Source organism: Odocoileus virginianus, chromosome 17, assembly GCF_023699985.2.
Source record: "Odocoileus virginianus isolate 20LAN1187 ecotype Illinois chromosome 17, Ovbor_1.2, whole genome shotgun sequence".
NCBI lineage: Eukaryota > Metazoa > Chordata > Mammalia > Artiodactyla > Cervidae > Odocoileus > Odocoileus virginianus.
The window spans coordinates 29,079,347-29,106,648 of NC_069690.1; the positions used below are offsets into that span (position 1 = coordinate 29,079,347).

Here is a 27,302-nt window from a genome sequence, read left to right on the forward strand (position 1 = left end):
CAGCTGCTATCTTAGTAGCCACAAGTGAATCTAATATTTTTGCACATCTGATAGTTAAGAACAAAAGGTCAAACAAGGGAGATTCTTTAGCTTATTTTATTGAAGTATAATTGATTTACAATGTTGTGTTATTTTCTGCTATACAGAAAAGTGATTCAATTACACATACACACACACATATATTCTTTTCCATTATGGTTTGTCACAGGATATTGACTGTAGTTCCCTGTGCTGTACAGTAGGACCTCATTGTTTATCCATCCTAATAGTTAATATTGATAGTTAACTGAGAGTTAATATCCTGGTAGTTTGCATCTGCTAATCCCAAACTCCCAATCCATCCCTCCCCCCACCTCTTCCCCCTTGGCAACCACAAGCCTGTTCTCTGTGAGTCTGTTTTGTAGATAAGTTCAAAAATGGGAGATCCTTTTTCCTCTTTGAGACATAGTTTTTCACCCACCTTGTGCATCAGGAGCTTCCATACTGGCCACTGTCCACCCCCTCACTCTCACTGGTGTGGACATGTGGGTCTGCGGGACATCCCGCAGACTGCACTGCCTTATGGAAGTCTGTGAGAGCACCTAGCGTGTTGTGGTTTGGGGTGGGGGGTGGGGGTCCCTTGGCAATAAATATGTAATTATTAGCCTCTTATTGATATTTTTATTGTATGTCCCTCACCCAGGATTGGGGGATGGAGGTGACCTTGGATTCACCCCTATTTAAGAGATTCCCCTTGAACTTCACCTTTGCCATTAAAATGACATATGTGCCCCTTCAGTCTTGTCCAACTCTTTGTGACCCCATGGACTGTAGCCTGCTAGGCTCCTCTGCCCATGGGATGCTCCAGGCAAGAATACTGGAGTAGGTTGCCATTTCCTTCTGGGGGATCTTCCCAAGCTAGGAATTGAACCTGCATCTCCTGCATCGACAAGCAGATTCTTTAACACTGCGCCACCTGGGAAGCCATTACAATGGGTATCGCCAATGTGAGGGGTGGAAATCAGAATCCTGCAGAATGACATGGCAGCTAAAACCCCATCGGCAGACCTTCCAATCCACGCTGCGCTGTTCACCAGTGTGTGACATATAGAAAGGGCTTTCAAGTGCCCAGACTTCAGTTTCCTGACATAAAATGGACACAGTAATAGCCTCCACTTTGTGAGTCTGCCGTGAGGATCAAAGGAGAAAAGCAGGCCTAGCAGAAGCCCAGAGCCCAGCCCACAGGAACACAGGGAGCTGTCGCTGCCACCAGGGTTCCCGTGACCCCTGACCCCTGCATGACCTCCACCTGCTCCTTCCATTGGCTGCATGTGTCATCATGTCTGTGTCCAAGCCCTAGTCACCACCACAGTCAAGCTCAAGCCGAAACTTTCCCTGGATCTCTCATCTCTACATGTGCATTCTAGGCAGATAAGATTCTTACTGCACATTTCTCGTGATGATAAAAAGGGTTTTACAAATTATGAAAAGCAAGATCGCAGACATGCTTCATGCTTCAAGTTTCATAGGTTTATTGATCCATAGATTAAGTTCCTCAGCTAAAGACCCCAGTTCAAAGATCCTTGCAACCAGACTCTGTATTTAAAAAAAAAAAAATGCTTTGGCAAAGCAAAGAATCTCCCAGTATGTTTGCTTTACAAAACCCAGATATTCACGGGCCAGATTACTGATAATCAACCTCATAACGGCCCTCTTAAAGGAACACCAAGAGCAAAACACTCTACCACCCTGTTGACTGCTTCTGGGGGGGAAAAGACCTTCTGATCATTTTCATATTCTTTAGTCTCTCTCAGAAAAGTGTTACAGGAACTACATTTTCAAAGCTCTCTCTCTCTCTTACTCAAGTTATTTTAACGAAAGGAACATTTGGTGCGAAGGGAATGTTTTCAAAATGTTTATACCTTTTCAGTTAGCCAACACGCACATGATGGGCTCATTCAACCTGTGAAAGCAATCAGAATATTTTTAAAATACTTGGCTACCTTAGGAAGGCGCTTCTCTTCTGCCAAAATATTTTTTGAAATTAAAAAGATGCCTTCTCGCTTTGAACAGCCTCCTCTCCATCCTTTGCTCATCCACATGCCTATCAACATAGGCATGACATTCACCTACCAATAACAGGAGGGTGGACTGATACCCATTGTGCACATGGACGCCCACCCAGGCAGGAGAGAGCCTCCCTCTGTGTCACTGAGGCCACGGCCAGCCCTCTCCAGTCGCATCCCCCCCTCACCCAGAAGAGGATGCCTGTTTTTAGGATTTTAGCATAATTCCAAGTAAAGAACTTTTTTTTAGAATCAGAGTATAGTTTCTTTATAATGTTGTATTCATTTCTGCTGTACCAAGAATTTTAATTCACAATGCATAAAGTTAAAAAAAAAAAAGCGTCTTTCAGAACACATTCTACAAGGTAATTTCAATTTGATTACATAGATAATTAAAATCCCCAGAGGAGGAAATTGCAGTCCACTCCAGTATTCTTGTCTGGAGAATCCCATGGACAGGGGAGCCTGGCAGGCTATAGTCCATTTGGTCGCAAAGAGTCGGACACAAATTAGCAACTACACAGATAATTAAAATACACACGAATATGAATACTAGTGGTTATTTCCAAGTAGTAGATTTTGGATGGGTTTTGTTAACTTGTATTTTCTTTTTTTCTGTCACAAACACATATGAAGTTGACAATTTAAAAAAATAATAGAGTAAAAACAAGGAAGGCATCTTCATTGGGCATTTATTCACTCATTAAGCAAAATAACAGAGAGCAGAGAAGAGCTTCGGGTGAGAAAGGACAGTCTCCTGACCTTTTCATTCTTTTGTCTGTTTCTACTGATTGTTGAGCCATAAAGAAAGCTGAGTGCTGAAGAATTGATGCTTTTGAACTGTGGTTTTGGAGAAGACTCTCGAGGGTTCCTTAGACTGCAAGGAGATCAGACCACTCCATCCTAAAGGAAATCAGTCCTAAATATTCATTGGAAGGACTGATGCTGAAGCTGAAGCTCCAATATTTTGGTCACCTAATGCTCATTGGAAGAACTGACTCATTGGAAAAGACCTGATGCTGGGAAAGATTGAAAGCAGGAGGAGAAGGGGATGACAAAGGATGAGATGGTTAGATGGCATCACCGACTTGATGGACATGAGTTTGAGTAAGCTTCAGGAGATAGTGGAGGACAAGGAAGCGTGGAGTGCTGCAGTCCATGGGGTGACAAAGAGTTCTACATGACTGAGCAACTGGACTGAACTAAACTGAACTAATTGTTGACACCACTCAGAGCTTGCAACCCAATGGCTTAAATGTCTTTCATCTGTCCTGCACATACTGCTTGGAAATTATTTAACTGGTGGTCAGTATTTAAAACAAAAAATCTGATTTCTGGCCAGTCTTATAACAATCACAAGCTTCCTGAATATCACTGACTGACCCTGGCCTTAAGCAGTGGCTTCCCACTCAAGCAGGCAGTTTTGCTGCGTTTTGTCACAGTCCCCACCGGCCCCTATTTCTTTTAACATTAGACTCATCTGGCTGGTTTACATCGTCTTCCTGTTCTGCACATCTGGATTTCTGAGCCCTGTCTACGTACTGTGCCACATCCATTTGCCATGTACCTTCTTTAGACAGTTGACTTTCTGCTCCAGGTGCCTGGACGACAATCATCTCCTATCTTGTTAGAGTGACTCTGTTTCGCCAACGTGACCTCAGTTCCTTGTTCAATCACGTAGAGGCCGCTTCCTTGGAGCCCTCCTGTTCAAGATGCAGTTAGTGCCCTTGCCTTTAGTTCACCCCCTCCCTCCTACCTCCCACTTCCCTTATCATTACTTACCATTATTTGGTTTTTGAATCACCAACACTGAAAATCTCTACATTGTAACCAAAATCAGTTGTCTCACGCCCTCCCCATTGACTGATTCAAAAAACTGAAAGAACAGTAAATTATATTTATATTCTATGAATCTGTCTATCTTGTTCATAGCAGATCAAAGTACAGTTACATTTCCTTTTTAAAATGCCTTTCTCCCTGGAATTTCTACTTTCTCTTTCTCTCTCTCTCAATTAGCTCCTTTGAGGGGGGTGGGGGAATCTCTCTAGGGATTTCCCTGGTGGTCAGTGGTTAAGATTTCACTTTCCAACAGAGTGTGCAGGTTCAATTCCTGGTCAGAGAGCTAAGATCCCACATGCTTTGTGGCCAAAGAAACAAAACATTTTTAAAAAAAGAAATATAGTAATGAATTGAATAAAAACTTTTGAAAAATGGTTCACATTAAAAAAAAAATCTTTAAAAAAAAATTAAATCTCCATCCAATCCAGTGTTCTGCTGAGCCCGCCTTTGTTCCTAAGACCTTTCTCTCTTGTTTACAACTCAAAGCTCCTGTGACAAAGCGTAATCACGTTCACTGCTCTCTTGGGTTCATTCCACAGACTTCTGGACCCCATGGCTTCTTTCCTGATTTCTTCTCTTGTTTTGCTTTGGCTCATTCTTAAATAACTTTTCCAGAAATGTTACATAAGAGGTAAATTATCTAATATTCTGGTCTGGACACATCTTTTTGTTTCTAAACTGAATTGACAGTTTCACTGAGTATTAAATTCTGATGCTAATATTTTCCTCTTAGAACACTGAGTGCTTTATCTTTTGGTCTGGTGAGAAGTCAGGGTCCCATTCCTCTGTTGGTGCACTGTGTTTCTGCCTTTCTGGAAGTCTTTCGATTTTTTTCTTTATTCTTGGCATCTGATACGTTACATTGATGTACTTAGCTGTCATTCTTTTTTTATTCTTTGTGCTTGGGTTGTAGAGACTTATTTTCTTCAGTTTCACAAGGTGATTTGTAGTCTCTCTTCTGTTTCCTTTTTAACCTTATTTCTGTAATGAATATTGATTAGATGTTGGAACTTCTCAAAGAAAGTGAAAGTCGCTTCAGTTGTGTCCAACTCTGCAACCCCATGGACTGTAGCCTGCCAGACTCCTCTGTCCGTGGATTCTCCAGGTAAGAATACTGGAATGGGTAGCCATTCCCTTCTCCAGGGAATCTTCCCAACCCAAGGATAAAACTCAGATCAACTCTGCCTTGCAGGCAGATTCTTAACCATCTGAGCCACCAGGGAAGCCCATCAAAACTTCTGATGGGTCCTCCACTTTCATTTTTTTGTCACTTTGTATTTTCTTATACTGTCTAGATTTCCTCAAGTTCATGTTCTAATCCTTCCCTTGAATTTATTCCCTGGTGGCTCCATCGGTAAAGAGTCTGGCTGCAATGTGGTAGACCCAGGTTCAGTCCCTGGGTCAGGAAGATCCCCTGGAGAAGGATGTAACCCACTCTAGTATTCCTGCCTGGAGAATTCCATGGACTGAGGAGCCTGGCAGGCTACAGTTCATGGGGTCACAAAGAGTCAGACATGACTGAACAACTTTCACTTATGATCATGTTAGAGACGTTTTGGGAAGAAGCGGAGGTAGAAGAATGTGGGCAGCCTGCCACCATTAACTGGATGCCTCACCATCTACTCATTAAGCTGCTTGGCTGTATAAGCCTGGCTCTTCATTTCTTCCTCTTGTGACTTGGTGATGATGAACAGAGCAGCCTGAAGCCCTGCTGTGACACAGATGCGAGACTTATCTGGAGGCGTCTTCCATGCAACGAGGTGGCTTTGTGGGTGCAAACAGGCGTGGTAGGGGCAATAAAGACTGTGCACTTACATTCTAAATTCTTAAAGCATTTAGAAAAAATCAGAACCATGTCTTTTAAAAAATATTCCTCTACTTTGGCATAATTGCAGAGAATGGAGGAGGTTAGGTGAAGTTGTCTTGTACTCCTGAGACCTTGAAGCAAGGGGAGGACCCAGGTTGCAGACCGACTCCAACCTGCAAACCAACTGCAGCAGACAGTCTGGCTCCTCCTTGCACCCCCACCCCCAATCCTGGGATCCTTCTGTCCATTTCCAGGCCTCCCCAGGCTCCAGTGAACTTCTGCTTCTAAAAGCAAAGCAGCACTTTCACTTTTTTCTCAGAGTACTGGAACTCATTTTCCCCAGTACAGAGAGAGACAGAATTTAAGTCTCTCTCTCCTGGTCCATTCCCTGGGTCAAGAAGATCCCTTGGAGAAGGAAATGGCAACCCACTCTAGTATTCTTGCCTGGAAAAGTCCATAGACCGAGGATTCTGACGGGCTACAGTCCCTGGGGTCACAAAGAGTCAGACACAAGTGAGCAACTAACATTTCATTTCATTTCTCCTGGTCCATCACCCACTCTTGCTCCTGGACCGTTGACTGGGTGAGGGACATGAAAGCTGGATTCTCTCGCTTGGATCAGAACCCTTTGGACTCCCACAGGGATCTGCCTGAGAGCCCCCCAACCTGCCTTCCTTCCCTTCCCTGCATGTTTCCCCAGTCCCTCACAGCTTCTTCCGTGTAGCAGAGGGCTTCTTTAAAAACGCCCTGCACGTGGACCCTTATCTCTGAAGCACTGGAATTACTGACAGACCTTGCTTTCCTTCCTCAACAGCACCTTAATGAGAACCTGGCCAAACTCACGGCCAAGTTTGAGAAAGCAACAGCCGACAAACTCAAATGTCAGCAAGAAGCTGAAGCGACTGCAGGCACCATCTCCCTTGCAAACCGCCTGGTAAGTGTGAGCTTCCAGGGAGGGGGCGGGGGAAGAGGAGGGATTTAATTACACAAGCTGAGCTTATTGGATGCCTCAGAGGTACACAGTAGATGAACACAGCTGAGCCCCGCTTTGCCAAGAGGGGCAAGAAATATTAAAATGCTCCAGACAGCAGAGGCTGACTCCGAATGCACACCCTGATCTGATCAAAGGAGATTTCCTACAGGGATGGTCAGGAGGAAGGGGTGTGGGATCCACCAGGCAGCTTTCAAGAGGCATGACATGCTTAACCTGTACCTGCAATAGCCATGGGCATTGTTGAAGACAAAGCTAGCCTTCGATAGGCAAACCCAGGCATTCTTCCCTGTGGGGCATTTGATAACAAGGGTGTGGACTGGATGAGGTGCTGAGACAGAAGCAGAAAGGAACCAGACAGACAGCTGACTCGGAGCATGGCCACCCATGACCTTGGTCTCTCCAGCAGGGTCATCACCTACATGGCCACTCAGGGCTCCAAGAGCAAGTGTCCCAGGGACAGAAAGTAGAAGGCCCCACTCTCTTAAGGCCTGGGACCAAAAGCCAGCACAGCATCCTTCCTCGCTTTCTACTAGTCAAAGCAGTGACAGATCCGGGGAGAGGGACCACAGGCCCCAGCCCCTGACAAGAGAATCACAGGATCTGTAGCTGTTTTCATCCCCCGTGGCTGACATTTCTCTTCGTGAATCATCAGCTCAGAGCCTGCAGAGCAGCCCCCACTGGACGTGATGTCTCTATGGAGAGCCCTTACACACCTCCCTTACCAGCGTAAGGAAGTGGAATCCACCCCTTTTCACTCATGTTTATTGCAGCCACCATTTACGTATATGACAAAGCCAGGTCTCCCAGTTCAGGGACAGATGAGTCACCACCATCACTGAACCAGCTGCGCTCCAGTGACGGGAGGTGGAGCCTCAGGTGTGTCTGAGCCCTTGTGTGTTGAACCTGCTACGGCACAGCTCTGAGATCCCCACCCTCACTGCGCGGCGGGGTGGAGAGGCAGCTCCTCCACGGACGAGCGCGAGGCAGTCAGGGCCTCCCCGCCGGCCTGTCGTCCGTTCACCCCCCTGCCTGGTCCCCAGAATTCCCCTTGGCCTCTCTCTGCCCGGTTGGAGACTTTTCTGCATTGGTCCTTGTAGGAGGTGAGGTGGGGCTCTGCTCTAGGACTCAGGACAGGTGGTCTCTGAAGCCCCCCCACGTCCACTGCCCTGGGGGTTCTGACAAGACACTTGGATTTGCTGGTCTTTATCTGTGTGATCTAAGACGGGGTGAGGATGGTCAGGTGGGGTAAGTCCCTCAAGTCTCTCAGCTCTGACATCCTTGGATGTCATCTTTCAAGGAAGAAAAAGCAACCTGTCATCACACCATAGCACAGAGGGCTTCCCAGGTGACTAAGTGGTAAAGAATCTGCCTGCAATGCAGGAGATCTGGATTTGATCCCTGGGTCAGGAAGATCCCCTGGAGAAGGAAATGGCAACCCATTCCAGTGTTTTTGCTGGAGAATCCCATGGACAGAGGAGCTTGGCAGGCTACAGTCCATGGGGATGCAGAGTCGGACATGACTAAATATGCATGCATGTGTGTAGCACAGAAGCCGAGCTTCACCGAACAACCCACCTCACAGTCCTCCCATTAGGAAACGGTCTCTCCTCCAGAGAGGGTGCCTCTGACGTGGACCGGCAGAGTCAGGCCCTGCTCTGCAGTCTTGGGACTTTGTTTCTGCGCATCTGTGGCATAATGAATGCCCATCCCACCCATTGCAAGTGATTTATAGTGCAATTGATTTTCATATCCTCCGTATTTGAAGAGAAGGGAGAGGTGCATGATTTTCTGCAATGTTTTGAGGACCAGACATGATCCCAAGTGATGATCACATGCAGTCACACTAGATCCTCTTCACGGCCCTTCGAGGCGGGCATGTTCATCTCTATGCCTGTCAAGGGCAGAGCGCCGAAGCCTGCATTCAGACCCCGTCTCTCCAACAGCCCGTCGGGTTCAGGGTAGAGAAGAGGGGCTCATTTGCTGCAGTGTTTGCTGCGGCTGGTGCAAACCCGCATTGATCACAAGGGCCACGCAGATGATGTCCCGGGTCCCCCGCTGGGAAACGTGAGCTGTGCGCTGGGAAACGTGAGCTGTGGGATCTCCGTGGCTGAATCATGGCTCTGTGGCCCATGGTATGATGTGCCTTCTCCCCTCTCTGCTCTTTGAAATGGCAGGTGGGAGGCCTGGCCTCTGAAAACGTGAGATGGGCAGAAGCTGTGCAGAACTTCAAGCAACAGGAAAGGAAATTATGTGGAGACATTTTGCTTACCGCAGCTTCCATCTCGTACCTGGGCTTCTTCACAAAGCAATACCGTCAGAGCCTCCTGGACGCGACTTGGAGGCCCTACCTGAGCCAGCTACAGGTGTGTTCTGGCCCACTACACTCATGAGCTCACGTGACAGTAACAATCCAAATCTTCTAGTTCCTTCCTGCGTTCTTCCTCCCATCACCACCAGAGCATCCTCTAGTGACCTCCGGGATCCAGGAGGGAGACCTGGGTACCCAGGTCCTTCCACACTTCTATGTACCGCCATCCACTGCCTCCCAGGCCACCTGGGGATAGCACCTGTCCTCCTTCTGGGGTCTGCGTGGGAGCGCTGGTCCACCACCTCCGTGCTGTCTCCTGACAGTTCTCAAAACTGTCAAACCCACGAGGCACCAGACACATCCTGTATTTCCCTCCAACCTTCCTGCTCTTGTGCCAAACTTAGCAGCAGCAGTGGAGGGCAAGCCTCCTTCCCCAAACGCTGCACTGCCCCGGTCACTGCGCCCGGAGCCCCGCCGTCCGTGTCTGTGACCCACAGACACCCCTATGAAGGCGTTCATCTCCTTTGGTCCAACATCCACAGCTCGCAGTGTGAGTGGGTGGATCTTACTCCCAACTTCTCCCTCCACGCTGACATGACCTGGTGGGGAAATCCAGTTTCCAACTGAAGAGGACTCAGGGTGTGTTGGCCCTCGGCGCTCCCTCATCACTCATGGTCGTCAGCCCACAAATCGTGCCGAGTCTTCAGCCTGTCTTACACACCACTGGCAGGAGACACAGAAGACAGTCTGTACCAGGGTGTCAGCAGGACAGTCTTAGTCCAGCAGACAGGATGAGAGTCATAAGAAGCAGCTGCCTGAGAGTCAACACAGAAGGATCACCACGTACAGTTAGGGTTGTGTTCCAGAATACATTTGTAGGTGTCTCTGTGGAACACAAAGCCCATACCGTCTAGTGATGGTTGGCTTCTCAGATCAGCTCATAAAATCCCACCCACCTGATAATTTGCTGAACAGTAGTTTAAAAACTGTTAAGAGTGCATTTCCCTGGTGGTCCAGCAGTTAAGACTCTGCGCTTCCAAGGCAGGGGGCACAGGTTTGATCCCTTGTGGGGGAACTAAAATCCCACATGCCACATGGCACAGCCAAAAAAAACTTTTAATTTTTTTAAAAATTAAAAAAAAACCCAGCTACATTTCTGGGAAATAAACAACAAATTAAGCTGTTATTTATTCACTTTGAACACTTGTGGAAAGGAAATTGTTCAAAGGACAGTCACTAGCTGAACAAATGAAGACAAGGAGCGCAGTAGCAGGTTCACAAGGCGTTTTCTGGCTTTGCTTTGGGGTCTCAAGTATTTTTGTGCCATGGACCCTTTTGGCAGTCTGATAAAACCAATGCATCCCTTCTCACAGTAATGTTTTGTAGCATGTAAAATGGAATGAATACAATTACAAAGGAAAATGATTGTATTGAATTACATTTCTGATCCCAGGATAAGCACCGCCAGGGTTTGTTTTTCCCTTCAAGATCTGCTCGAAGGTATAGAATTGGCCATTCGTGCTCTTAGCAGATATAATTAAAGGGAAAGGAGATGATCTGGAGAGGCTTTCCTGAGATAACTGGGAGGACAAACTGCAGAGAAGAGAAGGATGGAGAGGTTAATATTAACAACAGGGCACATGTGTGAGCCTCGAGAGCGTTCTGCAGCCAACACAAAGGGTCACATGTATTGCATGATTCCATTTATGGGAAACATCCAGAATAGGTAAATCCACACAGACAGAGAACAGATTAGAGGTTGCTAAGACCTGGGGGTAGTGGGGAATGGGGAGTGACTGCTTGTAGATGTGGGGTTTCCTTTTGGGGCGAAAAAAATGTTTTGGGAAAAGACAGAGCTGGTGGTTGAACGACTAAATGCTGTTGACTTAATGCACTCTGAAATGGCTACTGCTACTGCTGCTGAGTCACTTCAGTCGTGTCTGACTCTGTGCGACCCCATCCCTGGGATTCTCCAGGCAAGAACACTGGAGTGGGTTGCCATTTCCTTCTCCAATGCATTAAAGTGAAAAGTGAAAGTGAAGTCGCTCAGTCATGTCTGACTCTTCGTGACCCCATGGACTGCAGCCTACCAGGCTCCTCCGTCCATGGGATTTTCCAGGCAAGAGTACTGGAGTGGGGTGCCATTGCCTTCTCCGCTGAAATGGCTAAGGAATGTGAATTTTGCCCCAATTAAAAAAAAAAATTTCCAATGAAAATGATTATTCCAAGAAGAGTTAAATGAATTGAAAGAGGTAGACAGAAGAAAAAGTAGGGTTCCCAACAGGGACAATGGACAGGTTTGCGGGATGAGGTCCTGCAGGCAGCCTTGTGTTGAGGGGGGTGGTCTGCAGCAGGAGAAAGGAGAGGGTCCGCAGTCCTTTGTGAGCTGGGCATTGGCAGCAAGTGGTGATGCCAGTGAGAGGAGAGGGTGATCGGTGTGCACTGGTGTGGGGCTGGGCCATGAAGCACAGAGATGCAACAGAAATGACTCTGCTAACATGGGTAAGGAGGATAGAGACTGCTGATTAACATGCAAATGATACTTGGTTGCTCAGTCGTATCTGACTCTTTGCGACCCCATGGACTACAGCCTGCCAGGTTCCTCTGTCCATGAGATGATCCTGGTAAGAATACTGGAGTGAGTTGCCATTTCCTCCTCCAGGGGAATCTTTCTGACCCAAGGATCAAACTTGCATCTCCTGTGGCTCCTGCATTGGCAGGCAGATTCTATACCACTGGACTGAATCCACCTGCAATGCAGGAGACAAAGAAGACATAGGTTTGATCCCTGGGTTGGGAAGATCCCCTGGAGGAGGAAATGGCAATTCACTCCAGTATTCTTGCCTGAAAAATCCCTTGGACAAAGGAACCTGGTGGGCTAGTCCAAAGGGTTGCAAAGAGTCAGACACAACCGAGCAAACTTTGATTTGATTTGATGATCTATGGTAGTCATTTGACTTAGAAACTATACCGAGGAACTGAGGATGACAAGGGTGGAATTTCTGCTGCTGTTCATCCATCAAAAGAAAAGACTATCAGGAAGCTGAGAAAACATGCTTCCGCAAACAATCACACAGCCAGGAAAACTATCCTCAGGGGGATTTTGGTCTTGCTTTTTAGAGGAGCTCTGTCTTTTCAGTGAGCTCTGGCCCCACCCTCGGCCGAGGGCACCTGCTTCCATTCTGAGTGCCTATGCCCTTTCTTTCCCACCAGGTTCCAATCCCTATGACCCCCACCCTGGACCCCCTGCGGACGCTGATGGATGATGCTGATGTGGCCACCTGGCAGAATGAGGGCCTCCCTGCAGACCGCATGTCCACGGAGAATGCCGCCATCCTCCTCAACTGCGAGCGCTGGCCGCTCATGGTGGACCCTCAGCTACAAGGCATCAAATGGATCAAGAACAAGTATGCTGAGGACCTCCGGGTCACCCAGATCGGCCAGAAGGGGTAGGTGTCTGCACACAGAAGTTCCCACTTTGCCAACTATGCAGAAGGAAAAAGTGTGATGAGCGGGTTTTAAATCACTGAAGATTGTTTCTACCCTCCTGATCCCCCCAGGAGTTTTCTCCTGATTGTCCTCTCAATTTAAGAAACATCTCAGCGAGAGATGCTTGGGTGCTGAGTCTGCTTTTCTTTCTTTTTTGTTTCTTTTGGAGTACAGCTAGTTTACAAGGTTGAGTTACTTTCAGGTGTATAGCAAAAGGAATCAGTTATGTTGTTGTTTAGTTGATAAATCACGTCTGACTCTTTGCGACCCCATGGTCTATAGCCCTCCAGGCTCCTCTGACCATGGGATTTTTCCAGGCAAGAATACTGGAGCGGTTTGCCATTTCCTTCTCTAAGGGATCTTCCTGACCCAGGGATCGAACTCGAGGCCCTGCATTAGCAGGTGGATTCTTCACCACTAAGTCACCGGGGAAGCCTGAATCAGTCTACTTATTTGAAGTTACCCAAATAAATAAATGAGCCCTGTAATTCATCATTTTGTCCAACAGTCTGAACTTTTGGTCTGTAATGACTTCTTTCTATATATCTGTATTGTTCAAGCTATAGAAAATATTTTATTATCAGCTAATGTAAATCTCTCCTGTTATTCTTCATCATCATTTATTTATTTCTTAAACCGTTCTTATTGTTTTCTTTTAGATTAACTTTAAGATTTTTGGTCAAGGTTTAAAAAATTATATTGTTATTTATTGTGTGAATTGAATCACATCAAACTTGTAAATCTGTTTAGGCGAAATCATCTTTTTATGTGCTTATTAAACTCTGCATAACACTGAAAAATTAAAAATAGCCTAGCTTTTGGTAATTGGTTGTTAAGCAAATTAAGGTGTATCAGTAAACTCTAATACCCAGTCACATAAATATTGTTATAGAAGAATATTTAATGACATGGGAAAATATTTACAGTACATTTCGTGTACCAAACCCAGGGTTGTAAATTAAATGAGTTGCATGGATAAAGTAATAAATAAACATAAATACAAATGCAGGCATAAATAAAAATATGAATAATATAAATAGAAATAGTAATAATAAACTTGAAAGTATCATATATCCAGACAAGAACATTCAACACCAGAATGTAAATGACACGAGGATCACAGTTAATTTTCATGTTCTTTTATGCATTTTGTTATTTGTTTCTTTTCCTAAAAACAAATCACATAAATACCATTTTTTAAATTGGAAGAGAATTGCTTTACAGTGTTGTGTTGGTTTCTGCCATACAACAATGTGAACCAGCCATAAATATACATATGTCCCATTCCTCTGGAACCTTCCGCCCAACCCTCATCCCATCCCACCCCCCCGGGTTATCACAGAGCATCTGGTTGAGTTCCCTGCATTACACAGCAGCTTCCCACTAGCTATCTATTTTACAGATGGCAATGTAAGTGTTTCAGTGCTCCTCCTTCAATCCCTCCCACCCTCTCCTTCCCCCGCTGCATCCACAAGTCTCTCCTCTGCCTGCACCTCTATTCCTGCCCTGCAAATTAGTCCATCAGTACCATTTTTCTCGCATCCATATATATGCATTAATATGTGATATTAGTTCTTTCTCTCTCTCAATTGCTTCACTCTGTGTAACAGGCTTTTGGTTCATCCACCTCATTAGAACTGACACAAATGCATTCCTCTTAATGGCTGAGTAACATTCCACTGTATATATGTACCACAACTTCTTTATCTATTCATCTCTCGATGGGCAAGATCACATAAATGCCATGTTAAATAAAGAAACACACGCCCCTGAAGTCATCCCAGAGAGCTATGCCTGCAAGACGACCCCTGCGTCCCAGAGGCCCACGGCCACCTTGTTAAGTTGCCTCACATCCACAGCTTGCCTCTCTCTCACCTGCCCACTCTCTCCTCAGCTACCTTCAGACAGTAGAGCATGCGGTGGAAGCCGGGGACATGGTGCTGATTGAAAATCTGGAAGAGTCCATCGATCCTGTGCTAGGACCCCTGCTGGGGAGAGACGTCGTTAAGAAGGGACGGTGAGACCCAGCTGTCCTGCGGGCCTTCAAGGGGCTGCTCCCCGGCCCCTGTAGAGCCGTGCACAGACCTGCTCTCCCTAGGGCCTCCTCTCCCAGCTAGCTAGCTCTCCCGAAGCACCTCCTCATTCTTCCAAAAGAGGAACCCCTAACTGCCCTCCTGCCCTGGAGAAAGTTTCCTGGAGGAACTTCCATCAGCCAGCTCACCGGCCTGCTTCTCAACAACCACAGCACACTCCTCTGGAGGAACTTGAGAGGGAACATGATAGAAAAGCAGGCTCTTTTTTAATATATAAATTTATGTATTTATTTTTATATTTTGGCTGTGCTGGGTCTTGCTGCTTGAGCTTTCTCCAGCTGAAGTGAATGGGGGCTTCTCTCTAGTAGTGTAAGCTTCTCACTGCACTGGATTCTCTTGCTGTAGAACACGGGCTCTAGGGCTTGCAGGCTTCAGTGGTTGCAGCTCCCGGGCTCAAGAGCACAGGCTCTATAGTTGTGGCTCCACGGCATGTGGGATCTTCCTGGATCAAGGATTAAACCCATGTCTCCTGCACTGGCAGGCTGATTCTTTACCGCTGAGCCACCAGGGAAGCCCCAGGCTGAATTTTAACCACACGGATTTCATCTAAGCCAGCTGTCTGAGTTCTGAGAACTCAAGTCTTTGTCTATTCGATGAGTGCCTGTTGCTTTGGGTGCCAGTAGTTGATCCCGGCTTAGCAAGGGTCTAGGAGAAGCAGGAGGAAGAGAGAGACAGGGAAGGGCTACAGGCACATAGGAGAGGGGGTGAGAATTATCGGGAAGGACTGGTCAGACTCAAGAGCCTCTCCCACTGCTCAGACCTTAAGCCACCTTTGCATGTCCTTGTTTAATCGCTAAGTCACGTCCTACTCTTTGTGACCCCGTGGGCCGTAACCTGCCAGGCTCCTCTGTCCATGGCATTTCCCAGGCAAGAATATTGGAATGGGTTACCATTTCCTTCTCCAGGGGATCTTCCAGACCCAGGGATCAAACCCACGTCTCCTGCATTAGCAGGCAGATTCTTTACCAAGGAGCCACCAGGGAAGTCCCCTTGCATGTCCTTAGGAGGCACTTAATTACTTAATTAAGCATTTTCTCCCGTAGAAGTAATGTTGCACCAGCCACAAGACAAAGTAAGCTCTTCTGTTAGCCCGGAACTCACCTTTGTGCAAACTCTTAAGAAGGTGCCCCTTCCTGCAAGTGCTTTACTGCCATCTGCTGGAAACGTTTTATGATGCGCTCCCGTGTACATGCCCCACTAAGTGGAGAGCTCTTCCTCCAGCCTTACCCCGAAAAAATAAACGTGATGGCCATGGGAGAAGGTCTGTCACCCTCCACCCTGTTCCCTGTGTGAAAGCTCAGTCTAGACATGCCTGTCCATCTGAGTATGGCAATATCATTTGCTACGACCTTGCAAAAAATCCCATGCAGGATTCTTTCCCTGACCAAAGCTCCCAGGAAGGCACCCTTAACCTGAGCCTCTTTGTTCCAGGTTCATTAAAATTGGAGACAAAGAGTGTGAGTATAACCCCAGGTTCCGGCTCATCCTTCATACCAAGCTGGCCAACCCTCACTACCAACCCGAGCTGCAAGCTCAGGCCACCCTGATCAACTTCACCGTGACCAGGGATGGCCTGGAGGACCAGCTGCTGGCCGCTGTGGTCAGCATGGAGAGACCAGACCTGGAGCAGCTGAAGGTACGTGAGGTGCCCACCCAGCAAGGGAGGGAGGAGAGAGACGCTCTGCCACCTGACCCTGCCCTGCGCCCTCCTCTGGATGTGGGGGTAGGGGGTGTTCCTTCAGAAGTTGAGCTGTGTGGTTCTTCTGGAGCTCAGAGGAGCACCAATACCAACCAGTTACCTGGAACATCTGTTGGGAAGCAGAAGGTAGAGCAGGCTGAAGATCAGCAAGCGGAAGGCAGCTGGGAGAACCTGCGGTCCTGTCCAAGACACTTTTGGACCGCTCATCACAAGTGTTCATGTGTCTATGTCCAGAACTAAATGGGATTCATTCCTGCAGGGGCAATAGAAATAGACTCAACCACATTAGGGGAACATCTTAGCTTGAGCTGCCATCACAAAATACCAGAGGCTGAGCAGCTGGGACAACAGATATTTATTTTGTCACAGTCTGGAAGCTGGAAAGCAGAGTTCAGGGTCGTTTCTGGTGAGACCTCTCTTCCTAGCTTATGCATTCACAGACCTCTTCCTTGTGTCCACAGAGAGAGAGCAAGCTCTCTGGTGCCTCTGCTTATAAGGGCACGGATCCCACCATAGGGACCCCATCCTCAGGACCTCATTTAACCTTAATTACCTCCTTCTGTAAATACTCCCCTCAAGGAAATGGCAACCCACTCCAGTATTCTTGCCTGGAGAATTCTATGGACAGAGGAGCCTTGTGGGCTACAGTCCATGTCCATGGGGGTCTCAAAGAGTCAGACATGACTGAAGGACTAACACACCAATATAGTCATATGCGGGGGGGCGGGGCACTTAGGGCTTCAACATATGAATTGGGAGGGAACACAATTTTGTGCAGAGCGAGTAGTGTCCTTTCCCCGACTCCTTAGATGTGACTGCATTGTAAGAGCAGGGGGATATTAGAGAGCCAGGGGGCTGATTTAAATTGGGAAGGTCAGAAAAAGATTCTATAAGCAGGTGGCATAAGCCTTTGGCATGGAGCACTCCCAGGAGAGTCAAGAGTGAATCCTGGTTATAAGGCCAGATTGAGACATGTGATTTTTCTTTAGGCTTTTTATTTTGTATTGAAGTATAACTGATTAGGGCTTCCTTGGAGGCTCAGATGGTAAAGAATCCACCTGCAGTGCAGGAAACCCAGGTCCGATCCCTGGGTCAGAAAGATCCCTTGGAGAAAGGAATGGTAACTCACTCCAGTATTCTTGCCTGGAGAATCCCATGAACAGAGGAGCCTGGCCGGCTATATAGTCCGTCAGATCACCAAGAGTCAGACATGACTGAGCAACCAACACTTTTACTTTTCACAAAGGAGAGCTATTCCTTTTGAGGACAGTAAAGTCGTGACAGAGAAGTAAAACTTGACCCCATCCTCTAGCTATTCCCTAAAATAACTTCCTTTTGATGACTAGATCGTGTCCCAGCATTCTGCTAAGCCTTGCACAGCACCGCTATGTGGACAGCCAGGCTTAACCCAGCTAAGGTTACTGTGAAAGGGGCATTCAGCCCAAGATCACATGATCAGTAACTGGTGCAGTTGGGGTTCAAGTCCTTGGCTGATCTGATGTGCTTGTGGTCCTGAGCACTCCTCTGCTCTGCTTCCTGTTTGCTAAGGGCAGGGGCTCCGGCCCCATAGCCCTCTGTCTATTCAGACGTGCCTGAGAACGGATGCCCTGGACCCCCATACCTGACTCTCCCTTATGTGATACTGCAGTCAGAACTCACGAAGCAGCAGAATGGGTTCAAAATCACCCTCAAAACATTGGAGGACGACCTGCTCTCTCGCCTCTCCTCGGCCTCCGGGAACTTCCTGGGAGAAACGGCCCTGGTGGAGAACCTTGAGACCACCAAGCAGACTGCCGCAGAAGTTGAGAAAAAGGTAAGACCCCGCAGCCTGGGCTGGGAATGGGGGTGGGGGGGTGAGGGTGGGCAGGGACCCTCCTCCTGGTCCCTGAGTCCAACGTCCAGGGACAAATGTCAGAGTAAGAGATGGCTGATCCATCTTCCTGAGTTTCTCCTGGGAAATCCAGCTCGGCAGGATTCCGGAAATGACCACCTCACCGCCTGCATGACAGAGCCCTCACCTACTATAAAACGCTCTTGACAACTTACTCTGCAAACGTTTGACCAGCGCTTAGATCTGTGCAGGGGCTTGTGTTCTGTGCAGGAAATAGTGGCTCAAACGGAATACCTTAGTGAGTCCGTGGAGTTGCCCTGAAGCTAAGGAATCACACGGGTGTACAAGTTCAGGCATGTCTACACCCCCCCAGAAAACCCACAGCCTGCAAAAATCCGACAAGTCTGATTTCAATGAGAAAATTTCAGTGATGTCCCAGTAAACTGAGCTCTCAAAATAAAATTAAAAAATAAAACAGTATCATCCTGCAAAATTACTTAGCATATGTTTCCTTCCTTTAAGGGTGTGGAAAGGAAAGTGGAAATTAAGGAAACCCTTCCTGATGGTCTCTATGTGAGTGTGTGTCTGTATGTGTTAATCCCTCAGTCATGTCCAACTCTTTGTGACGCCGAGGATTGCAGCCCACCAGCCTCCTCGGTCCATGAGATTTCCCAGGCAAGAATACTGGAGTGGGCAGCCATTCCCTTCTGCAGGGGATCTTCCCAACCCAGGGATCGAACCCAGGTCTCCCGCATTGCAGGCAAATATTCTTTACCATCTGGGTCACCAGGGGAGCCCAGCGGTCTCTATACAGTCTATGAGAGCATGAGTCAAGCTCCTCTGCTGAGAGTGAGCGTGTGGTGTTGAGACAGGGCGCCTGGGGAGAGGAGAGAAGGTTTTCAATAGCTGTTGGAGGACGCGGGAAGGAAAGCGACACAGGTTAACGGACAGCATGAAGGACCCAGGTGACATGAAAAATGTAAGTCAGTGAAAACACCAATCGGAGCAACTATGTGGTTTCTATTCAGTTCCACTCTCTTCTGAGAATCTCTTTTAACTACTGGTTTAACCAAGTTTTACATTTTTAAACATTACTGATACAAATGGATTTCTTTCTACTATCTTGATTTATGCTTCCTGTTAACAATCCTCTTGTTTATTTTTTCTCCTTTCTTGATTTTTCTTTATCCTCCTCTTTTATCCATTGCTAGTTTTAAAGTTATTTACTGTTTTATTTTATTGATTAACCTTACTTTTTCATCAATATATGAAAAATATATTTCATTTCATATGTGACTTAACGATACATATATTAACTTAACAAAGTCTAAAATTAAGCACTATATCTAGCCTCTTTCAAAACATTATAAGGATGTTAGAAACTTTGATTATTTTTTTTTATCTTCTCTTATTGTTTTATAGCATTTTACTTCTACCTTGCTTTCATCTGCTACTTCCAAACTGGTCATGTTTTTTATAGTCTTTGTTATTTAAATTGACTGTACATTTAAGAAATTCTTGCATCTCATTCACTTCTTTTGGATTCAGTTTTCTAATCAAAGAAAATAATTACTTCTTCAAGGGCCTGTGCATAGTAAGCTTTCTTTGACATTGACTGCCTCTTCAAAGTAAAACCTCTGGTCTTTAATCAACTTTGGAAAATTCCTAACCATTATAGCTCAAACATTGCTTCTCCCACATTCTGTCTGTTCTCTACTTATTTCTGTTACATACATTTTGAATCTCTTTATTTTATCTGCCGGGTCTAATAACTTCCTTTACATATTTTCCAACTTTCTTTCTCTCTGAGCTGCTTTTTAAACAGTTTCCTCAGATTTATTTGTTAGTTTGCTTATTCTCTTTCAACTCAAGTTCATTATTTAACCAGTGTACTGAGTTTCCTATTTAAATAACTGTATTCTTATCTTTGGAAGTTCTATTTAGTTCTTTTTCAGATAATGTTATCTAGATAACACCAATGGTGTTGGTAGATAATGGTGTTAGTTAATGGTAGATAGTTCAATCATCTTCAGCTCTTGGGATGCTAATCCTTCTGGGAATTTTGAGAGGGAGGTCTTCTAATTATCCCCAAAGGTAACACTTCCTCTTGAACTTTGTAGTTGTTTATTGTGAGCTCATCTTCAGTAGGGTTTGTTTTTCCTGTGGGATTTGTATGAATTATCAGCAGTTTCACTCTATCCTGGAGTATAAGGCAGGTTGTACTGAGGTTATATTTAACAGGATATTCTTACAGAATCCCTCTCTGATGATTAGGTCTCTTCTTATTTTTACCTCTGATAAGAAATTTTCTGAAAAAAATATTTTCATTGAAAGAGATCTTCTTTGTGAATTTACATGTTAGTTCGTAAAAGCAAGTAGAACAGAAAACTATGGACTTCTGTGATGGTCCAGTGGCTGAGAATCTGCCTTGCAATGCAGGGGACACAGGTTCCATCCTGGTCCTGGTGCCTGTGCTCTGCAATAAGAAAGCCACGCAATAAGAAGTCCCGAACCACAACTAGACAGAAGCCTCTGTGCGCCACAACTAGAGACAGCAACTAAGACCCAGCGCAGCCAAGGGTTAATTAACTCATTAATTAATCAATTAATTAAGAAACAGCCATCTGTGTAACAAAGAAAACAGAAAATTAGATTATGCTGCTTTTACTGAAGTCCTACTGCCTGGCTTACTTTTCAAGTTAGATATACTGATGTGTGTGTATGTGTGTGTGTATCTCCCACATGTCCCCAGCTGGAGGGGCTGACACGCTGACCTTTGAAGCACTAGGAGTGTGTCCTCTCTTCCTCACTCGAGCTCAGTTAAGGAAAATCACAGCCACTGTCTGCCCTCTCCTGCTCCCCCCATCCTGATCCAGCCAGCCCACCCAGGGACACAAGGCGCTGACACAGAGCGGCCACGCTGATTGTCAGGGAGCCCTGGCTGGTTCGAACAATGGACTGCTCTTGATTTTTCTAACAGGTGCAGGAGGCCAAGGTGACCGAGGCGAAGATAAACGAGGCCCGGGAGCATTACCGGCCGGCCGCCGCCCGGGCCTCCCTGCTCTACTTCATCATGAACGACCTGGGCAGGATCCACCCCATGTACCAGTTTTCCCTCAAGGTGACTGACCCCCAGAGCCCTCCGCGTAGTCAGCACAGCAGCGTGACTCGCCCCGCGCGGCTCTGCACAAGGGCTTGTCTGTGGGCTTCGTTGGCCGTGGCAAGGCTTTGAGATCAGGCCCAGGAGGGCAGCGACTTGGCCTGACAGGCCTCGTCTCTCTGATTGGGAGAGACTCATTGGTCTCACTGGTTATAACTTTCATGACTCATCAGTTGTTTGGCAGAAACAGAGGGAGAGGCCGTGGCAGGTCTCAGCCTCGCTCGCTCAGCGAGTATATATGGTCCAGCCAGCACTCTGCTTCCTGACCGTGTGGAAGAGGAAACATCGGCAGGAAGCCCTGCCCCAGAGAGCTGCGCAGCTAATACGGCTGATCAAATGTGAGCCTCATCTGTATCTGTTAAAACCAAAGAAGGCCATGCTAATAGTCCAACTTTAAGTTAGTTTCCCTGTGACCCTAATGGGCTTCCCACGTGGTGCAGTGGTAAAGAATCCACCTGCTGATGCCAGAGATGCAAGAGATGTGGGTTCGATCCTTGGGCCGGGAAGATCTCCTAGAGGAGGGCACGGCAACCCACTCTAGTATTCTCGCCTGGAGAATCCCATGGACAGAGGAACCTGGTGAGCTACAGTCGAGGGGGTTCGCAAAGAGACACAACGGAGAATACACACACAATTACCCTCACATCCTCAAAGCTACTGCTCTGTGGTGCTGATATATTTCTAAAATCAAAGATGTTAGCAGATTGTAAGTGCTAACTAAGCTTATCTTACTCATGAAATAATAAAGACCTATAAATTTTAAGTACATCTCTGAAAGTATATCTTTCTCCCGTAAGGAGTCTCCAAAAGACCACAGCTGCAGAGTCTGTAGGGGCCTCTGAACAACTTCTCTGGTTTAATCCAACAGAGAGGACACTCATATTCAGGGCACACACCTCATCTAGCTGCTGCCTGGAGGCCAAGGTGTGGGGATGAAGCTGAGCCACTGAGAAGGCAGAGGGCTTCCGCACCTGGAACTCACTAGGGTGGAAGTGGCATTCCAGCCTGTCCCTATCCCCTCCCCTCTGTAATAGTGATTGTTTTTAAAAGAAATCCAATACTTGGCATTATATTCAGGTCAAAGCCCCACGTGAAAGAAATATGGTGGTGGTGGTTTAGTTGCTAAGTCGTGTCCGACTTGCGACCCCATGGAGCCTGCTAGGCTCCTCTGTTCATGAGACCCCATGGAGCCTGCTAGGCTCCTCTGTTCATGAGATTTTCCCGGCAAGAATACTAGAGTGGGTTGCCATTTCCTTCTCCATGGGATCTTCCCGACCCAGGAATTGAACCCAGGTCTCCTGCATTGCAGGCTGATTCTTTCCCCACTGAGCTATATAAGGAATTTAAAAAACAGTATAGAAGTTAATGTGATAAGCCTAATAACTATGGAATCACCTCCCTAGTTTTGACAGTAGTTGAAATCTACTGCAGTGACTCTTCCTGAAGAAGGGAAATTAGATGAAGCCGATGAAAATATGTGTTCCGAAAAAAAAAAAAAAAGCCAAACAAGAAGACTGGAAGTCTGCCTAGCCAAAAATTGAAAAGACCCAAGAGTATCTTGATTTTTATTTTCTTTAAAGATTCATCATTGGCCTTTGTTTTCTTTAATTATTAGTTTCTTTATCATTCATTCTTTAATGATACATTCATTCCCAATATCAATTTTTATAAATAGTCTATATCTAAGTTTAAAGCGATGGAAAATTGATTCATGTGATCAATATGAAAATGGATTCATATTATACCCATAAGGTACAATTTGGAAGATGTAACGAAAGCAGGCTCTGCTCTCCCAGTTGCATAAGAAGTGTCCATAAGAGAAAAGCATTTGTAAGAGGACTCATCAAATGATGTGGAATTACTAGAAAGAAAAACCAAGAACAGCTGATATTCTGATCATTACCAAGAGGAAAAGTAATTAATTAAAAATATTCTGAGTACCTATTATGTACAAAGGTCTCTTTTAGACAGCAAAGTTGTGCAAGATGTTGATTCTACCATTGGGAATTTTAAAATCTAAAAGATAGAATCACCCAAACTGGTTATTGTTCACTGTGTTCAGTTTCCAACAAAACTTACTGGATTTAATTTAATTATTTTGGTCACTGGACCTACACAGTAGGCTCTTTGCTGTATGCTTCATAGCTTGGCCCCCTTTGTGACAACATAGCAATTTATACGGGCAACTAAGACAGGAGTTTTCCTGTTGCCACTGGCCTTCCTTGGCAGGTTATGCTGGGAAGACATTTCCGTGATTGGTGAATTATAATGCTCACCAGAGGTGGGACTACTAGTTACATACAGAAAGCCAGGTAAGCTACCGGTGTCCTATCTCCTGCCCGCAGGCCTTCAGCATCGTCTTCCGGAAGGCCGTGGAGAAGGCGGCCCCTGATGAGACCCTCAAGGCACGGGTGGCCAACCTAATAGACAGCATCACCTTTTCTCTGTGCCAGTACACCACCCGGGGGCTCTTCGAGTGCCATAAGCTGACCTACCTTGCCCAGCTCACCTTTCAGGTAAGAGAAGATTGAAGACATTTCCAGAAAACAGGTCAATTTATATGCCCAACCAGCAGATATAAAGAAACTTTTTTCCTTTAAAAAAAAAATTTAATATTTATCTATTTATTTAGCTGTGCCAAGTCTTAGCTGTAGCATGTGGGATCTAGTTCCCTGGCTAGGGACTGAACCTGAGCCCCCTGCATCGGGAGCTCGGAGTCTTACCACTGAATACCAAGGAAGTCCTAGAAACTTGCTTTTTTTTAACATCAGTTCCCATAGTTTGTGAAGATTATTGAGCTCTAAGCAGCGGCATCAGACAAGAAAATCCAGCATGGTGCACGCAGGCCATCCACTCCATTGTCCCACTCATGGCAGACTTGCTTAATCAACCATTGTACTTTTTCGTGGTGATTCTGGATGAGGAAGATCCTTCCCCAAAGGGCCCCTCCAGCAGCCACTACCAATCAATCCAAACTAGCCCTGAGGATGAAACTGGATGGCCATACCACAAACTGGATACTTCCTGAGATTCAGTAAGAACTTAAAGTATCCCTCCTTATTTATGTACCTTCAAGGTTGCAGGTAGCACTAGCAGAAAAGAATCTGCCTGCCAATGCAGGAACCATAGGAGACGCTGGTCCAATCCCTGGGTAGGCAAGATCCCCTGGAGGAGGAAATGGCAACCCACTCCAGTGTTCTTGACTGGAGAATCCCATGGACAGAGAAGCCTGACAGGTTATAGTCCAGGGGGCCGCAAAGAGTCGGGCACAAGTGAAGCAACCTAGCACACAGCACAAGGCTGCAAGTTTAATGTCCAAACCTTCCCCTGGAATAAGAAACTGCAAATGTCCTTCTATAGCTGCAACCTTGGTCTTAGAAAAGTCCTTAAGAACTCTGGTTCTCAAGGGCTCAGAAGCATCAGGGCTTCCAGGGTTAATAAGAAACCATTGCATTCTGCTTATTCTCAACATCAGAAAAACCATGGAAATTGATTTCCTTGCACCTAACTCTCTAGGGACTTCCTGGGTGGCTTAGTGGTAAAAAGAATCTACCTGCCAATGCAAGAACTTCAAGAGACATGGGTTTGACCCCTGGTTGGGAAGATCCTCTGGAGAAGGAAATGGCAATCCACTCCAGTATTCTTGCCTGGAAAATCCCATGGACAGAAGAGCCTGACAGACTACTGTGCATGGGTTTGCAAAGAGTCAGACATGACTGACCATGCATGCATGCATGCACCTAACTCTCTAACCATTTTAGAATTGGGATTTTTCCCGATTATAAATAAGAAGCACAGACCAGATTATCCTGTAGGACTCTACCAGTTCTGAAAGTCAGTTATTCTAACATTGCTTCTGCTCGGACTCTGTTTGCATGTTCTGGTCTGAATTCACAGAGGAGCATTAGCATGGCTTGTCCCTCTCCCCCTATGTGTTCCCCTCCCTGGCCGGATAACAGCTTGGCCATGTCAGAGGGAACTTGAGCCCCACCCCAGATGAATTTTCCTCCTGCCACACATTTCCCCCAAAGCCCAAGGAGCTTCTGCTTCTGGCTTTCACTCCTCTCCCCTCATAAATATTTCAACCTCGTTTTACAAAGGCTGCTTCACCTCATCTGTGATTTCTAGCCCATTTTTTCCTTAAAGACTTTTTCTCGAACTAATAAAATTATTTTTTTCTCTGTGAATATTCCCATCTGTAACTTCTCAGCGGAGAACACCATTTGAAGGGGGAAGAACAATCTCCTGAGCGCCTCTCAGCAGGAGCTGTTAGTTCTAACCCAGTCAAATGCTTTGCCCTCCCTGCACACACAGCACTAATTCCCTCCCAAGTCTCTGCAGTTTCCACTCCCCCCTCCCTGGGAAGCCTGTCTAAATCTCATGCTCAGCTTCTCCAAAAGCCGATTCAAAACCACTTACAGGAAGTTCAGTCAAATGCATCTCCCTACCCTGCTTCCTAGCCACTCCCCTGTTCTGGGTCCCCCTTAGCAGTAATTTTTTATTTATTTATTTTTGGCTGCATCAGGTCTTAGCTGTGGCATGCAGGATCTCATTAGTCTGCATGGGCTCTCCAGTGGTGGCATGTGGGCTTCTGTCTAGTTGCCTGGAAGCACGTGGGATCCTAGTTCCCTGACCAGGAATGGAATGGAACCCAAGTCCCCTGCATTGGAAGGTGGATTCTTAGCCACCAGGGAAGTCCCCTATTAGCATCACTCATTCACACATGCACTTCTGTTTTGCATACATTCGTCTGTTACTTTGACCCTCTCTTCAAATCATGTCATTCGCCACTGCCATCTTCTCTGTGAGATTGCAGGAATGTACTTCATGGCATTTAGGATTGATCCATCAGTTCCTTGCTTACTAAGACAAACAGTCATTCACTGTGTGTGCTTTAGTCACACTGGTATTTGGGGTGAAGTCAGATGTACCCAGAGGTGATCAGCATAGATACAGACTTTCTTCCCCTCCACCCGATTTCAACAACCAAGACGGGTCAACAACCAAGACGGAGGAGTGCACTCTCGGGTCAGAAGTAGCACTAGTTACACTGGTGGCGACTCCGAGGGGCTCCAGGACCCACGACTGCCGCCAGGTAACAAAACTCAGCGCTGGGACTTCCCTGATGGTCCACTGACTAAGACTCAGGGCTCCCAATGCAGGGGACACAGGTTTGATCCCTGCTCAGGGAACTAGACCCTAGAGTAGGAAGTGGCAACCCACTCCAGTACTCTTGCCTGGAAAAGCCCATCCACAGAGGAACCTGGTGGGCTACAGTCCATGAGGGGTGGCAAAGAGTCAGACGAGACTGAGCGTCTGAGCCCAGGGAACTAGATCCCACATGCTGCAGCTAAAGATCCCATGTGCCACAACTAAGACCCAGTGAAGCCAATAGATGAATAAGAACACTGTCCTTCCACGTTGCAGATCCTCCTCATGAACCAGGAAGTGAGTGCAGCCGAGCTGGACTTCCTGCTTCGATCTCCAGCACAGACAGGAGTCACCAGTCCAGTGGAGTTCCTCTCCCATCAGGCCTGGGGTGGCATCAAGGTCCGTACCAGCCCCTCGGGAAAAAAAAAATCCACCTTGTCCTCTCCTGGACTGCTGTTCTGACGCTTATCCCTAGGAAACCAGCGGGGCTGTCTTTGAGGGTTTCACCCTGAGCTGTGTTGGGGGCTTCCCCAGTGGCTCAGTGGTAAAGAATCTGCCTGTCAATGTAGGAGACATGGGTTCGATCCCTGGGTGGGGAAGATCCCCTAGAGAAGGTAATGGCAACCTACTCCAGTGTTCTTGCTTGGAAAAGTCCATGGACAGAGGAGCCTGGGAGTCTACAGCCCGTGGTATCGCAGGACAGTCAGACTTGACTTAGAGACTAAACAACAATAACATGAGCTGTGTTAGACGTAGGTGGGGCCCCTTGCCGGCACCCCTCCGGCAGAACTCCCCCTTCCCAGGCCTGCTGGAAGGGCGCTGCCGAGAAGGAGCAGGTGCATGCTTGTGCGTGGGCTCTGTCTCTAGGATGTCGGGGAACAGGAGG

At 46.7% G+C, this 27,302-nt stretch overlaps 1 protein-coding gene across 6 annotated transcripts in view; it reads left to right on the plus strand.

Annotated features, from left to right (window-relative positions):
- DNAH9 (dynein axonemal heavy chain 9) overlaps window positions 1-27,302 on the plus strand; it is a 281,176-nt gene that overhangs the window by 207,363 nt on the left and 46,511 nt on the right. For 5 of the 6 annotated variants that reach the window (XM_070479111.1, XM_070479113.1, XM_070479114.1 and 2 more), the window contains 9 exons: window positions 6,506-6,625; window positions 8,860-9,048; window positions 12,207-12,442; window positions 14,377-14,499; window positions 16,007-16,211; window positions 17,923-18,087; window positions 21,086-21,226; window positions 23,611-23,781; window positions 26,693-26,815. In XM_070479111.1, the coding sequence (XP_070335212.1) occupies window positions 6,506-6,625; window positions 8,860-9,048; window positions 12,207-12,442; window positions 14,377-14,499; window positions 16,007-16,211; window positions 17,923-18,087; window positions 21,086-21,226; window positions 23,611-23,781; window positions 26,693-26,815 (1,473 nt within the window). The remainder of the gene's footprint in view (window positions 1-6,505; window positions 6,626-8,859; window positions 9,049-12,206; window positions 12,443-14,376; window positions 14,500-16,006; window positions 16,212-17,922; window positions 18,088-21,085; window positions 21,227-23,610; window positions 23,782-26,692; window positions 26,816-27,302) is intronic. The other variant, XM_070479112.1, reaches the window with a different exon arrangement.